The 17,009-nt window shown below is 41.4% G+C and overlaps 1 protein-coding gene across 1 annotated transcript; it reads right to left on the bottom strand.

The window, feature by feature from the left end:
- Positions 1-12,596: 12,596 nt before the first annotated feature.
- Positions 12,597-16,215, bottom strand: LOC101299055. The gene is made up of 7 exons (XM_004309924.1): positions 15,680-16,215; positions 15,241-15,548; positions 14,807-15,126; positions 13,746-14,740; positions 13,541-13,646; positions 12,889-13,343; positions 12,597-12,795 (listed from the first exon to the last, which is right to left on the bottom strand). Exons 1-7 carry the CDS (start codon positions 16,213-16,215, stop codon positions 12,759-12,761), a joined length of 2,757 nt encoding a protein of 918 aa, XP_004309972.1. The 3' UTR covers positions 12,597-12,758.
- Positions 16,216-17,009: the final 794 nt, after the last annotated feature.

Raw genomic sequence — 17,009 nt, 5'->3', positions numbered from 1 at the left:
CGAGGGATCCCCTTCCGCTCAAGTGGCAGTGTCACAGGTTGCGTCGTCTGTTGTTGAACCCTCTATCCTTCAAGCACTGGGGCCTGTGGCGCCACCTCGTACTGAAGTGCAAAAGATCCTAGCGAGCAAGTCCCGTGTCACTGAGGTGCCACCGGTGAGCTCTCTGGTGCGACCTAATGTCTCCGTGAGGCCTCCCCCGATATCTCGTGACTGTTCTAAACATGCTTATGGTCAGAGGGTTTCAGTGAACATCAGCCAGAGCCGTGGGCGTGGTAGCAGGTTGAAGAGTGGCGAGAGCGTGAACAAGTCAAGTGGGCGTTCGTTCCGGGAAAAGTTAGTTGTTTTTTTTTTTTTTTTTTTTGTTGTTCCTAGTAGTTTTCAGTTTCTTGTTTTCTTGTGAAACAATATTGGTGGCGTGGTTAGCCATTTAAACAAGTTATATATGGATTGCCTGGGAGTCCAGGTTGACATTTTTACCTTAAAATGCCTTTATTCGTGGTGTATCTTGTGTTGTTATTTAGTGCCGTGTTCTTGGGACGGTATGTTAAAAAAGAGAAAATGTAGCATCTTCATTTAGGATAGGCCGCTGATGGGCAAGGTGTACATTTGATTTGGGCCGCTACCGGGTTAAAGTACACAAGTAATGAAGTGCTAGCTGCCATGTTGGCTTTGGAGTGCTAATAATTTAAACAGGGTAGAGGTGGAGGTGTCGAGCATTCTAGGGGCGAGGTAGAACTCGGCCATCAGTGTCGCGGAGATAGAATGTAGCTGGTCCCGGGGCATTGACTATCTCTAGTGGGCCTTCCCACTTTGCTTTGAGTCCAGTGGGGTAAGGGATGACCTCTTTCATGACCTAGTCACCCACCTTTAGAGGATGGGAAACAACTTTCTTGTTGTAGTGTCGGGCAACTTTTTGTTTGTAGTTGACATTCCTGAGATGTGCTTTGTCCCGGCGTTCCTCGAGGAGGTTCATGTTGAGTCGTAGTCCCGTGGCGTTTGTCTCGGGATCGTATGTTGTGACACGTTCACTCGGGACCTCCATTTCCATAGGGATCACCGCCTCGGTGCCATAGAACAAGAGGTATGGGGATTCACTTGTAGCTGTTGTTGGGGTGGTACGAAGTGTCCAGAGGACTTCTGGGAGCTTGGCCGCCCATAACCCTTTAGCATCTTCTAGGCGTTTCTTCAGGTTTTGCTTAATGAGCTTGTTTATGGCTTCCACTTGGCCATTAGTCTGAGGGTGTGCTGGGGAGGCATAGAAGATTGCCGTGCCTTGCTTAGAAAGGAATTCTCTGAATGTGTTATTGTCAAATTGTGTTCCATTATTTGTGATGATGGCCTGCGGTACCCCAAACCGGCAGTATAAATTGTGCCACAGAAAGTTTATCACCTTTTCAGTTGTGATTGTGACAAGGGGTTCTGCCTCTATCCACTTCGTGTTATAGTCCACAATGACAATTGCAAATTTGAATTGTCCCAGAGCTATGGGTAGCCGTCCCACGAGGTCGAGTCCCCACTGGCTGTAAGGGACTGGGGAAATGATGACAGATAATGGAACAGGAGGATGGTGGGCAAAATTTACAAATTTGTGGCAGTGAAGACATGCTTGGACAACTGCCTTTGCATCTTGTTCTAATGTTGGCCAATAGTATCCAGTTGTTAGTGCTTTGGACATGAGGTTCCGAGCTCCCGCATGGTTTCCACAGACACCACTATGGAGTGATTTCAACACCTTGTGCCATTCTGTTGTAGGCAAGCACCTTAAAAGGGGACACGACTGACCACGGCGGTATAGCTTCCCGCCTCTAAGCAGGTAGAGTGAAGCTTTGTGGCGCAACCGCTGTGCCTCGTGTTTGTCCTAGGGCAAGGTACCATTAGAAAGGAAGGCCACATATGGGTCCATCCACGATTTCTATGTGCACATCTGGTGGCGTGGACTCGGGAGGGGTTGTGGCGAGTCTCGCAAGAGCATCTGCCTTGGAGTTTTTGGCCCTTGGGATTTGTGTGAGTTTGTATGATGTGAAGTGTTGTAGGAGGGCACCAGCTAGACTTTTGTACGATCCCAGGTTGTTCTGGTTGGCCTTGAAGTCTCTTGCCACTTGATTGACCACAAGCTGAGAATCACTGAATATGTGGATGTGCAGGGTTCCGAGTTCTCGACAAAGCTGGATGCCGGCTATGAAAGCCTTATATTCAGCTATGTTGTTGGATGCTTTGAATTCAAACTGGAGAGCATATTCGTACGAATTCCCCTTTGCGTCTGTGATTATTATCCTTGCTCCACTGAGTCTGTTGTTGGAAGATCCATCAATGTGGAGTTCCTAGATGGCGTCCCGGGGGAGGGCTTCCGGGTCTGGATTGTCTGGGTTCATGGGGATGAACTCAGCAATGAAATCCGCGGCAGCCTGTCCTTTTATGGCTGTTCTCGGTTTGGAATGTAGGTCAAATTCCCCCAATTCGATTGCCCATTTTACCATGCCCCCTGAAGTTTCAGGCTTTTGGAGTATTTGCCGCAAAGGGTGATTGGTTAGGACATGGATAGTGTGAGCTTGGAAATATTGTCCAAGTTTTCTGGCTGCGATGATGAGGGCTAGAGCCAGTTTTTTAATATCAGAGTAGCGGAAACAGCCAAATACAAGTAAAGTACTTCTCCCGGGACAGGCTTGAAAAGAAGAGGGACTGTTGCAAGGTAGGCTTTGATATTGTTGAAGGCATCGTCATGTTCCGGGCCCCATGCCACATTCTCCTTGTATTGGGTTTTTAGTAGTTGGAAGAATGGGTTGCATTTGTCTGTGAGGCGGGAGATGAAACGAGCCAAGGCTACCAAGCGTCCCGTGAGGCATTGGACCTCGTTCCGAGTCCTTGGGATCGTCATGTCAAGTATGGCTTGTACTTTTTATGGGTTAGCTTCAATGCCTCTTTCATTGACCATGAAACCCAAAAACTTTCCGCCACTAACAACCAAAATACACTTTTGGGGGTTGAGGCGCATCTCGTGAGCCAGGAGCTTAGTGAAGACTTTGTCAAGGTTGGCAATGTGGTCGTCAACTGCCTTGCTTTTGACCAGCATGTCATCCACGTAGACCTCCATCACTTCCCTAATTTCTTCTTCAAACATGGCATTGACCAGCCTCTGATAAGTTGCTCCCGCATTCTTGAGGCTAAAGGGCATGACCTTGTAACAATACAGTCCCTTGTCCGTGACAAAAGTGGTGTGTTCTTGATCTGTGGGGTGCATTTTGATTTGGTTATATCCCGTGTAGGCATCCAGAAAGCTGAGCATCTTGAAGCCAGTTATGGAATCAACTAGCTGGTCAATTTGTGCCAAAGGGAAGCTGTCCATGGGGCATGCCTTGTTGAGGTTAATGTAATCGACACACATTCGCCACTTGCCATTAGGCTTGGGGACCATGACTACATTGGAAACCCATGTTGGGTATGAGACCTCACGTATGAATTTGATTTCTTTTAATCGCTGGACCTCGGCCTGGATGGCTCGATACTTCTCCGGGTGAAAGGCACACCGTTTTTGCTTGACAGGGGGATAGTCCTTGAGGACTTTAAGTTTGTGCGTGATGACATCAGGGGAGATGCCTGGCATGCCGGCATAGGACCAAGCAAAGACTGCTTGCATATCCTGGAGGAAGGCAATGAGCTTGTTGCAGAGTTCCGGGTTAAGGCTCGTGCCGATGTGGACCTTCCTTTCGGGAGCACTGGGTGACAGGGATACCCATTCTGTGTCCTCTCCCAGGTTAGGTCTCAGGGCTTGCTTCTTGTCTTTCCCTTCAGGGTCATCCCTGGGGTCATCAATGGGTTCCGAGGGGCTAAGTGGCAACATCTCATAGGCGCTACGTCCCTGTTGGATGGCATTAAGATGGCAATGTTCAATGGCGGCTCTATCCCCTTGGATTATGAGTATGCCTCCTGGAGTAGGCACCTTCATGAGTAGCATGTGACCTGCAATGAAACATTGCAGTCCCTACAGGATGTCACGACCCAGGATGAGGTTGTAAGATGAGGGGCAATCAACTATGAGAAAACGTGCTGTGATGGAAGCATGGCAAGGACTAGTCCATACTGACACAATCAAGCGGTACGAGCCTAAGGGCTGCACAATCTCTCCTGAGAAGTTGACAAGGGGATCATGGTTGTTATATAACTTAGCTCGGTCATGCCGGAGTCCTCTATGACAATCAGCAAACATCACACTGACCGCAACTCCTGTGTCCACGAGGGCCCTATGACACCTATAGTGATCCACCTAGACATTGATTATGAAGGGTTCATTGTGGTGGCAACTGATCGTATCTTCCTTCTTGTAAAATGACACCTGGTCCCATGTTGATGGGGTGGTGGTGACACCTCTTTGTATTTAAAGAATCTCCAAATGGTTCGTACAATGCCCTTTTGCAAAAGGCTGACGAGGAGGGAGTCGCAGGGCGCCGCCATGTATGGTTAAGATCTGACCGTGAACTTCAATGGCGTTAGCTCCCGTGGCGGGAGTGCAATACTGATGGAGTTGGCCATTACGAATCAAGTGCTCTATGGCATTGCGGAGGCCGTGGCACATCTCAGTGGTGTGGCCGTTGTCATCATGATAAGCACAATACTTGTTCCCTGTTGCACGCCGGGGCTTTTTGGGATACTTGCTCTTAAGTGGCAGGGGAATGAGATCTTTGTGCTTGGCCCATATATCGTCATATGTAGTGGTTAAGGCTGTGTGGACCTTGTAACGAGGTGGTGGGGAGGAGCAACGTTGCTGTTGTTGGAGGCTCGGCTCCCGGGACCGATAAGGATGGTCCCGTCCCCGCTGCCCACTGTGGCGACGGTCTGAACCGCTCCCCTGGTTGTTATCATGGGAGCTGTGATGTTGCTTGCCTTTGTCTTGCCCTTGGTCATAATGGTCATACTTTTGTTGGGTTTGTTGCTTTGGGGGGTGGGGCTGGGAGTGCTAATATAGTGGTGGGGTTAGAATGTCCAAATGTGGCAAACTCGGCACGTGCCCAGCGGACAGTAAGGTCTATCAAGGCATCGTATGACCCTTGAGGGTTCCTATTAATCTCCATGAGGAAGCTACCGGGAAGCAAGGCTTGGCGAAAAGCTTGTTCAGCGATTCGGGGCTCCAAGTTGTGATAGCGTGCCATGGCTGATTGCCACCGGGACAGTAACTCATGGAGTTCTTCACCCTCTTTTTGCTTGATGTGGAACAAGGCATCCACACTGCGGTAAATGCTGGCATGGAGTATGAATCGGTTGAGGAAGTGTTCCGAGAGCTGGTCAAAATTGTCAATGGAGTTGGGAGGCAAGTTAAGGAACCAACTAAGCGCCTCATCTGAGAGGGTTTCTTGGAAGGCATGACAGGCCATGGCATCTGTGTACCGAGTGGAACTGCATAACGAGAGGAATGTTTCAAGGTGAAGATGGGGGTCCCTGGTGCCCTGATATTTGTCCACCTCGAAAGGCTTGGCCTCGGGTGGCCTCTTTTCCATTTGTACTCGTGGCGTAAAGGGGCTTGGGCGATGTCCATATCCCGAGAATAGAGGTCGCTGGCTCCCGCGACTCTCAACACCTTCAATTCGCGAGGCCAACTGAGTGACAGAATTGCTGAGCTAGAGGAGAAGTTGAGTTTACATGTGAGAGGTGTCAGAACCCACCCCGAATTTTACCCTAAAACCCGGAGTAAATCCTGCGGAGACCACCTCCAAGGAACTTATTACCGAAAATTCGGCATAACCTCGCTCCCTTGAAAATGGACAACCCTTCCTAACAAAAACCTGCAAACACTCCTAAAAATTTTCAAGCCAACCTTAACTTCTGGAGCCTACGTGCTCCCCAAATACAACCACTACCAATAACAATAAAAAGATCAACTTCCATATCATCACATAATTATCCCGCTAAAATAGCATACATCTTCCTTGAAATATTCTAAATGTAATCAAGTCTTCGCCCACAACCGAAATAATGTCATACAATATTCCCAAGAGAAAATCAGAGCTACTAGACACTAGAGGAAGCAAGAAAAACACTGGTAGGTTAAATAGATAACCTACTGATGAAAGGTGGTGGAAATGCGGGTGACTATGTCTCGCCTCCTACTAGATCCAACCAGAACTCTGCAGACTGGGCATTTTTAAAAAGAATGGCCCAAGGGAAGACATTTGAAACCGTTAGAGTGAGTGGACAAAAATAAATTTAAAAACAAATAAATTTTTATGCTTTCCCGATTTAACTTTTGTGGAAAAACAATTAATGGCATGCAACAAGCTCAAAAGCTTTTAAAAATTTACCGAATTTACCGAAACGTGACTAGCCGCGCTAGTCACCAACACTTCATAAAAATAGAGCATCTCAGGCTAAAATAAAATATGTAAGTATTACACTCGTCATATCCCTTGTATGAATTTTCTTGAAACAACAAAGACAAACAGAAAATTCACACAAGGCTACGACGCTTGTGTCTAACGCTCACGTCGCACCATAATGGCATTTTACCTCATTATGGTGGAAAAGACGGTGTATAAATATATAAGCGCATATCCCCTATATAAATTATTATATTTATATAGGGCTACGACGATTGCGTCTAACGCTCACGTCGCACCATAATGGAATTTTACCTCAGTATGGTGGAAAAACACGTATAGCTAGCTAGCTAGCATTCTTTCATATACATATTATTCTCATAATCATCCAAATATGGATATATATATATATATACTCACCGAAATTCTCAATTTCGGTTATTCTCAAACAACATAAATTATTTCGCATGCACATTATTTAAAACAAAAGTCCACTCACAAATTAGGCCTAAGCCTGATGTCGATCTGGGGCCTCGTCTACTCGAGCCTCCTCACGACCTGTTCCAAATATAATATTAATTTCCCAGCTGAAATTCCAATATTTACACAAAATAGGCAAAAATTAACCGAGAGCCCTAAACATGCTCATCACTGCCTAATTTCGAAATGGTCCACACCTCAACCCTAGAACCAGCAGTCGTAACTACACCTTCTCACAGTTTAAACAACTTTAATCCAACGGATGGATTCTACATTAATTAACCGCCAAAAATACCAAACTTCGGAAATTCACAAACCTAACCAAAACTCCTCCAAAAATTCCATAATTACATCAATAAACTCCCCTTAATATTCCACATCTAAAACCATTAAAATCTCCCAAACAGCGGCGGCCGGAGGCCGACTCCGGCGACCTCCAATGCCAATGAAATTTTGACAGCATCTTCCTCTTAACCCCCTCTACAACTTTCCTAACTAGCACAAACATCAATTTCAAACCTAACTAAGGAAATCGAGCAAAAACAACACAAAAAGCCCTAGAGCTTCCACTCACCGGTTCTCCTCACCTGAAGCAAACTGGACCGAGTCCTTCTACGGCAAGGCAACTGGGTTGGAAACCTTCAAAACCATATAAGGCTTGCTCGGATTGGTGGCCGGAGGAGGAAGTTCCGACGAGAAAACCAACACGACAGCTAGCGTTTCCGGGAGTCGTTTCTCTCTCACGGCGGCGCTAAGGGGGCTGTCACCGGTCCAAGGAGGTAGCTGGGTTAAAGGCTGACCGAACGGGACCGGAGCGGCGGTGGATGGTGGCCGGACGGACGGCGAGAAGATCCGACAGCGGGAGAGGGAGTGAGTCGGGAGGGAGAGAAGAAGAGAGAGAGAGAAGAAATGAGGTTTGGGCCTCCACCAAACCGGTCCAACCCTTTAAAACAAAACCCAACTCCAAAATTTACACCCCAAAAATAATACCCTAATAAAAATTACCTTTTACTAGCTAAAAGTTTACCATTTTTACCGTCGTTAATATTTTCTGCTACGAATAATCCTCCAAAAATAACCGTCCCCAAACCCCTCTAGGGACCAATTCAACTATAACCTCAATGAAGGAGACGGTAAAATTCTTATTATAACCAAGCTAATAAATAAAGTAAAAATTTAAGGGTCGAGATGTGACAAAAGGTGGGGTAGCAGTGTTAGTAGAGTTGAGATTAGGGATGGGTGGGACAGATGGCTCAGGCTGGTTTATCAGGGGAATGGATTCGTTATTGATTGTGGATGGTTGAGGGGCTGGGAGTGGAAAGGACTGGTGGGTGAGTGGATGAGTGGATGAGTGACATAAATAATTTGGTTAGGGCCTCCTGGGATCACGGAACTATTTTGTCCTTGGCTAGGAAAAAGAGATGTCAGGGTGGCGTCCGGGGTGGGAGTGACCTTTGCTACCCGATCCAGACTTTCATTATAGTTGTTGCGGTGATCTAGAGTGGCGCGTAGTAGGAATTGTTCTTTTTCCAGTTCGGCGATACGAACCTGCCACGCTTCAGCTTCCGCTCTTTCCTTAGCTGCTTGCTCTCGGAACGCGTGGAAGTCTTTTTTCAAAATTTCAATGGCCGTGACGGCATCGGGGTGGTTAATGGGGGCCGCAGTAGTGGTAGTTTGATTATGGGATGTGTCTCTAGATTGGAAAAGCTTTTTTTCTATCTGAGTCCCGAGTTCGTTTGGGTCATCCACAATTTCCACCATCCTGTTAAGTTAAATGGGAGTTCCACAAAAGGGACCCCTCCTTCTAGCGCCAATTGTTTCTACCTCTCCCGAGTTCAAGGGACGGGAGGTCGAATCCTTTGCTCCAAGTCATGTAACTGCACAAGCAACAATACATCAGGAGTCGGGGACTGGGGTGGCCCAGTCTTCGACTCTCCGATGCTTAAGTCAGCGTTTGATTGCTACTTGTATAGTACTGGAGTATGGGAGGAATAGAGAACTTACCTCTTTTGGGGATTTGTGCCTGTTTTATAGGCTAGTATCGGGGTTTTGTCATTAGTTTCCAATGTGGGACTGTTTCGTGGTATTGTTCAGTCCCCTCCCTTTTCAGGGTGTTTAGCAGTTGCCAACTAGGTCTGGCATGTACATTGTTGTTGTGGCTCCGATCTTTGGGTGTGCATAGAGCTCTTGTCCATGGCATCTTGGCCGGAATGATCTCCGACGACTGGGTAGACATGTCACATTCTCAGCATTGCTAAGTGTTTTGGTTATGTATTAACACTAGCTGTCATAAAGGAAAAAGGTAAACCTTGCTACAAATCAAAGAAGTTCAGTACTAGACACTTAGTTAAACCAAAGAAAACTATCTGAATCTGACTTGAATGAAGAGAGCATAACACGGCCAATAAATTAACCAGAAGTTTTTTCTTCTTCTCTGATGATCCACATTGCAAAAGTCTAAAGGTACTCATCGCTAACAAATTCCGCCCATTCATCACGGACTTCATCGATTTCCTCTTGAAGATATGTGGTCTCCACATCTTCTTCCCACTAAGAAATAAACAAGAGAAAGACAAATGAATATATAATGGATTATTAAAATGCATATGCAGTAGTCATCATTGTGCTTATGCAAGTTTTAGAAATAAAATCCCAAAAAACATGAACTGTACAAGAACTACTGTCATGAGATTCATAGCTGGAAACCTTCAAAGCAAATGAAACCAAAACAAAACAAGATCCATCACAGAAACGTTTGAAGCTAGCTACTGCATAAATCATTGGGTTTGAGCTAATATTTATAGACACAATTTTCAACTCTGAACAACTTAAATAATGAACATACCATAGCTAATAGATCTTGAATATTTCCATATATTAAGTCCCTCATAACGCGCATGACATAATAGCCACATTCTGTGTTTGTTGGTTGCTTTGGAGCACCCTAGAGGATGAGTAACAATAAATTATTAACACTGAAACCAACATATCTGAATTTCATTTCATAGAAAGGTATATTCTAAATTTAAACATACCATCAGGATTTTCCATGGTGGAGTTTTACGTCCTTGCTTATTCCTTTGCCGATTGAATATATTAATGGCACTTCAAAAAAAAAAAAAAAACTGACAAATATGAATCATACATGCTCATTTAATGAGATGTAGGATAAGAAGTTCATGCAATAACTTCGAATTTAGCTAAGGCTCACAACAAGCTAAGGTCTCAATTTTCAATATATATCTTCAAAATCAAAATAACCAGTAGTCATACCAAAGCTACAATTTTTAATAACAGAACCTCACTGGTTAGATCAATAAATTAATGTAAACTATTAGAAGTGGTAAGTAAGATATAACTTTAAGGTGAAGACAATATATAAATTTTAAATGTGAAGTTAGAAATGACTTACTCATTCACAACATGTTTCCATTCACTGTCTGTTATGCTCTAATAAAATGAGTTAACAAAGTAGACCATCTCTTTGACCGGATGGACAATCGTTAACATCCAATGATCACTGCATAACAAAATAATGTATCGTAATGAACTTCATAATTAGTATTACTAGTAAATAAAGCATGTTTACTTTTTCTTACCCAGAGTTGTAAGGGATAAAGAACATCTGATCATTTTGTGCTCCTTTGAATCGGTCAGCTAACTTACGAGATCTTACAAAGGTTGTCCCACACCATGGAGCAGAGATTACAGCAGGATCCACAAAAGTAAAAGAGTCTATCATGTCTAACACTTCAAGCACAGTGTATAAGTACCTATGATGTTTCAAATTCAAATAAAATTATCTACAGACATATTACAAAATAAAAGATGAACATGTATGCTAAATTATATTCTACACACACATAAATATATATTATATGTATATATATTTTGGAATGTACATATCACCTCATATAAATTACTATGCAAGTGGCTGATAATTTCTCCATGCCTGCAAGCTATAAAATATCTTCATTCAAGATGTGAGTGGGTCGAGAAGATCCAAACACTTTCTCTTCCATATCAAACATAATGCATTTCCCATTCATCTTGATCATATTTTGTGCATAACGGCATAAAACTTTCAATGACTTTAGCATTCCATTAATGTCCAACTGTGGTGCTTCAACGATTTTTTCAACAGTATGCTTAAGCTTTTTAGGATTCTACAACAATACCAAAGAGATCAATAATTCCTATTAATAATGAAACCTCCATATATATTTTCAAAAAAAAAAAAAAATGTAAAAGTGTTTAATCACCTCATGTCCTGCTAATATGACTAGATGTTTAGGTTAAGCCATCACATAACCCACAGCTTGGCCTACAGTGAATATGTCATCGTCTTTAATAGGGAAAGGCATTAATGCTTCAACATTTATAACTATATCAATCACAACCCGCTCATTGCCTTTGCCTAAAGGAACACCATGAATGGTTGGGTTGGTTGAATCAACTTCTAGCACGGTACCACATGCAACTATATTATCAACCAAGTCAACAGCTAACTTGCATGGTTTTCCCTTCAAGAACAAAACAAACACATAATAATTCTAAAGATCAGCTCCTACCAAGTCTTAAAGTCTACTTAATTAGTTGAACTAGTTATGGTATTCAATATATACCTTTGAATTTTGCCTTTTATCTTCTCCATTGTCTTGCTCATGGACAAACTGCTTTTCAAGATCTTCCATGTTGTCCCCCTTGGCAGATGAGGAACTGGCCCTCTCAAATGCATTCCCAACAATTTGGTGAGTATGTTGAACCTGGGAAGGAATTGGGCCATTTTGATGAGAGTTTGACTTTAGGGCTGCCTCCAAGTCTGTAAACCTTTCCGCCCAAAATTTATTCAGATCTGTCACAATTTTCTCTCTTTGTCAAGTATCTTTTTAACACTCTCTCTAACAACCTCCTCAACGTTCTCTCTCCGGAGTCTAGGTTGGTTGAAATAAGCAGTTGGAGTCACATAACCTCCCACTCCTCTAACTCTTCCGCCATGCTCAGATGTTTCCAATGCCATGCTCAACACATCATTACTACCTTCTACTTTCAACATCCCATCACTCACTTGTTTCTTTAATTCATCCTGAACATCAACAACAAATAAGTAGATAACAAATTTTGAAAAGGAAAACTACTCGACTCTATCAAATCAAGATACACAACAGCAATGAAAACAACTCAACTGTAGTGGTAATTGAAAAACCACAGATTAAATACCAATAGGTTTACTATTTGAGAATATGACAAAGTGCTAACCAATAAATAAGATATCACTCCTTAATTTGAAATTCATGTGAAATATACAGTAACTTAAATTGTCCAAATGGTACTATTTTATCTAAAAAGAGAAAGTAAAAAGTTTTTAACTTACAATTCTATCTGCCAATTATTTGGCCTTTCCATCTGGGATATTTCCAGATTTATCCTGACGCGCTTTCTCCCACAGTGTAGCACGATCGATATCTTTAGGAACCATTGTTTTCAACTTAAAAGAAAAAAGAATACATTCAGTAACTTTTGTTTTTAATGATAATCATATTGATACACTCATTTTACTACAAGTGTACTAACCAACTCTTTGCAAAGGAAAAAAAGAAGAAAAAAAAAAAAACAAAGCATACTAACCAATTCATCTTCTAAGCCTGCGTATCCTAACCGTGACATACGATGAGGATACTCGTACAATGTCATTATGTAGAATCTACAAAGAGACATGCACCAAATATGCAATTAATGTGCCAAGAATTGAAATCGACCATTATCTACATTGACACTACAAGAACATTTAACTTACCTCCCAATCCTCAGTTAACCTAGAAGATACAAATGCTTTCCAGTCTCCTAGCTCAATGAAGTTGTACTCCTCAGGGGGAGAGGATAAGAGTTCCCTGTCTTCTTTAAAGGGAAGAATATATTGACTCGTCAATCTAGACTTGACTTCTCTCCATTTACATGCTGCCGATGATAACACTAGTCTTTTACTTTCTGGACCAAGCACAAATGCCAACTGCATTAAAATGAATCACAAGTCGATTAGTTAAATTAATATGTTTCATTGCACCAAAATTAATCTCGATCAGGAGTCAATACTACAACAGACCATCTAGAATCCAAAGGATCTTCAACATAAAATATTTGTTTGGCTTGATCAGCAACAACGAACTGATCACGCTTATGACCAACCTTACTCAAGTTAACTAGAGTAAATCCTAATTCATCCACTTTAATGCCACTATCCGCAACCCAATCACACTTGAAAACAGGAACCGTAAACTTAGTATAGTCAAGAACCCAGATATCCTGAATGACACCATAGAGCCACATGTCTGAAACAAAAGGGTTATTGTCTTTTCGACCAGCAACTTGCATAGCCTTTGCAAATAGTCTCACTCCACTATTCTGTACAGATCGCACATTATCACGTGCCTTAGTGTGAAACTGAACCCCATTGACTCTGTACCCGTGATATTTAAGTACATGTTTGTTTGGTTTGTCAGCCAACCATCTTAAGGTGTCTGATATGCCATGATTCTCACGCCCGAGCTCATACGCAATCTTCAAGTTGTAGTAAAAAAAAAAAAAAAAAAAAAAAAAAAAAAAAAAATTAAAAAAAAAAAAAATAAAAAAAAAACAAAGTAACTAAAAAATAAGCATTACTTTGTAATACCACTTTAAAACTAATTAAAAATTTAAACTAAATTTAGTCAAAAAGGAAAAANAAAAAAAAAGAAAAAAAAAGAATCAGCCCTTACACGCTCTTGGAACCATTTAGCGAAGGTTGTCGTATGCTTCTCCTGTAACCATCTATCTCTCTTTTTGAATGACGGATAAGTCACCTTCAAATATTCCATATGTTCACTGAAATAAAGTTCATACCATACATTACAATTGGATTCATAATGAAAACAATGAAACAAATAGAGATAATAACTAAATTATGAGAAGCATTTCACTTACTCAATATATGGCTGAACTTCAATTGTATTTGCCAATACAGTAAGATGGGCCTGGTTGAATAGGACATCAGAAACTGATTCTATAAAGGCTGCTGAAGTAGGCTGTGATATGTCATTCTTTTCTGTTGAAGGGATTCCAACCGTACTAGGATCAGATAAATATTTTGAGCAGTGCTCTAAAGCAATATAGCACTTTGCCATGCAACCCTCTAGTTTGTTGTGATTTTGTACATAATCCTTTAGCACTTTCATAAACCTTTCGAAAGGATACATCCATCTAAAACAGACCGGTCCACATTGTCGAACTTCTCTAACAAGATGTACAACAAGATGTACCATAGTATCAAAGAAACTAGGAGGAAAGTACATCTCAAGTTGACATATTGTAATCACTACATCCTCTTGTAACTTATCCAGCTTAGAAACATCCACCACCTTATCACATATGGCATTAACGAAGAAACATAATCTGGTGATTGCATACCTCAATTGTTTAGGCAAAACTGAACGTATAGCAATTGGAAGCAATTCTTGCATTAAGGCATGACAATCGTGTGATTTCATGTTAAGAAGTCGCAAATCTTGTAAGGAGACCAGACTTCTTATGTTTGAACAATAACCTTCAGGAACCTTCATGCCAAACAAACTATGGCATACAACTCTCTTCTCATCCTTTGTTAGATTCCACCAAGCTAGAGGCAATTTCTTTTCCCCGTCTTTGGGTTTCAAATTAAGCTTTATGCCCATGTCGACGAGATCCAAACGGGCTACGATTCCATCTTTCGTCTTCCCAGGTATATCTAGTAAAGTACCAAGTATACTATCACAAATGTTCTTCTCGATGTGCATAACATCAAGACAGTGTCTCACATAAAGTTCGGCCCAGTACTCGAGCTCAAAGAAAATTGATTTCTTCTTCCAGCAGCGTTTGACACTATCATCTGCATGTTCATGATCAGCTGTTGTCTTCCCCAAATTAGGTTCAAATCCTTCTACCTTTTGCAATATTTGATGTCCAGTCAAAGGCACAGGAGCTGGTCTCAATTACACTCTTCCATTTACTGTAAGCTTTCTCCGATATGGATGATGGCGAGACAAGAATCTTCGATTTGCAATAATAACAATTTTGCGACAATGCTTCAATCTATGGCCATCTGTTTCTTCACCACAAATAGGACATGCATTATAACCTCTCACAATTTGTCCCGACGAATTCCCGTAAGCTAGAAAGTCATTGATTGTCCATAACAAAACAGCCCTAAGTTTGAAGTACTCCGATCTATATGCATCATACACTCCGTCAATTCCAACCCAAAGAGATTTCAGATCATCAATTAGAGGTGCTAAGTAAACATCTATATCATTTCTAGGTTGTTTAGGACCTGAAATAAGCAACGTTAGCATCATGAATTTCCTTTTCATACATAACCAAGGCGGAAGATTGTAAGTGACCAACACAACAGGTCAGCCAGTGAGTGCACGATGGGGACTGAAACCATCTGTTGAAAGAGCAAGTCTCAAGTTCCTTGCTTCTTTACCGAATTCAGGCCACTTATGGTTTACTAGTTTCCACTGTGGAGAATCAGCAGGATGACGCATGTGGCCGTCATTTTCTCTATCACTTGCATGCCAAATTAAATTCTCAGCTATCTCACTGGTTTTGAACATCTTTTGAAATCTAGGAATGGGTGAAAAGTACCACAACACCTTGGCAGGGACCCCCTCCTTCACTATGTTATCCTTGCCTAGCTTGTACCTCGAGATATCACACGTAGGGCAAGTTTTTGCATTCTTATAATCACCCCTGTACAAGATATAATCATTACTGCATGCATGGATTTTCTCATAATCAAAATGGTCAAAGCCTTCTTTGCTTGATGCTTAGTAGAAGGTATCCCATGACCTTCAGGTAGAAATTTCCCAATCATAATTAACATTGAAGTGAAACAAGTATCACTGATCCCAAATTGCCCTTTCAACTTATAGCATTCCAAAAGGGCAGATAGGTTGGTAAAGTTTTTACAACCAGGAAACAAGAGCTGATCTGCATTCTCAAAGAAATCGGTAAACTCATTATGGTGTATTCTAGAATCATCATATGCATTACCATCCATATACCCTGAGTCAACGTCAATCACAGGTTCATGATCATCTTCCCTATCAGCTTCAGCTTCATGTGTATTTCCAGGTCCACGTTTATGTGTACTATCAACATGAGAGTCCAAATTGGAAGCTGATTTTGAAGGTTCTCCATGCCATATCCAATTCTGATAGGTTGGTGTGATACCATAGCTAAACAAATGACCTTTGATAATTCCACGTCCAAAGTCTTTCGTATTTCCACAATCCCAACAAGGACAAGGAATGTTATTCTCATTTGTAGCATTTTCTGCTGCAAACTTCAAGAACCCTTCAAACCCTAGTTCATATGCCCGTGATCTTCTGTCCTCAAGCATCCATGATTTATCCATCTTAAAATTATTACACAAGAACAATAGGTCCATTTACAAAACAATACTTCATCTTAAGCGAAAATAAATAACTAATTAGATGGACATAAAAGTTTTGGTCCTAACATGATGGATCATTAGAGAAATCACATTTTCAGTTTTTTAAATGATATATTTCAATAAAACAAAAGAGTCATTTCACATATTTCGACTACATATGAGGCATATTTAAACAAAACATGACTGAAAAGTTAAAACACATGTCTACATATATATATCGACAAACATATCAGACATCTTATTACACAGGTTTCACTACACAAACAAAAGAAAAAAGTAAACAAAAAGTAATTACCTGACGCAGAATCGCAATAAGCCAAATCCTTTTAACAACCAAGAAGCATCCCCAAATAGCAAACCAGCAATTAAGAAAGTGAACCTACCCATGAAAAAGTAAACTAATCAATTCCAAGCTTCCAACACAAAAACAAATTTAGAGAACCGATTCATCTTTTCAGCTTTTAAAGCTATAGAAACCAATACCATGGTCCATGAAACTAAAGTATCAAACTTTCATACAGCATCAAAGTCAAAAACATGTCTTTAGTGTGTAAACTCATACATGTGTCTTAAATTTCGATTAAAAATACAAACTTGGACTCAAACTTACTGAACTCATCTATTTTTGAGCTTCTAAAGCTATGAAGAACAAAAATTTAGGCAAACACAGTATATATGCTGAGAGTATTAGCATTAGAATATCTTAGAGTATTAATATTAGTATATCTTATTTTTGTATGTACACAATACTCTTA

This window comes from Fragaria vesca, unplaced genomic scaffold, assembly GCF_000184155.1.
Source record: "Fragaria vesca subsp. vesca unplaced genomic scaffold, FraVesHawaii_1.0 scf0513155, whole genome shotgun sequence".
Taxonomy (NCBI): domain Eukaryota; kingdom Viridiplantae; phylum Streptophyta; class Magnoliopsida; order Rosales; family Rosaceae; genus Fragaria; species Fragaria vesca.
The sequence above is the reverse complement of the archived record's forward strand: the minus strand, read 5'-3'. Positions and strand labels throughout refer to the sequence as shown.

What these genes read in the sequence shown, in the direction of transcription:
- LOC101299055 (XM_004309924.1), bottom strand. Translation starts at nt 16,215, where the DNA reads ATGGATAAATCATGGATGCTTGAGGACAGAAGATCACGGGCATATGAA. An exon ending in CATATCGGAGAAAGCTTACA is followed by an intron (nt 14,741 to 14,806) that starts GTAAATGGAAGA and finishes ATATTGCAAAAG; the next exon opens with GTAGAAGGATTTGAACCTAA. An exon ending in CTAAATGGTTCCAAGAGCGT is followed by an intron (nt 13,344 to 13,540) that starts GTAAGGGCTGAT and finishes TACAACTTGAAG; the next exon opens with ATTGCGTATGAGCTCGGGCG.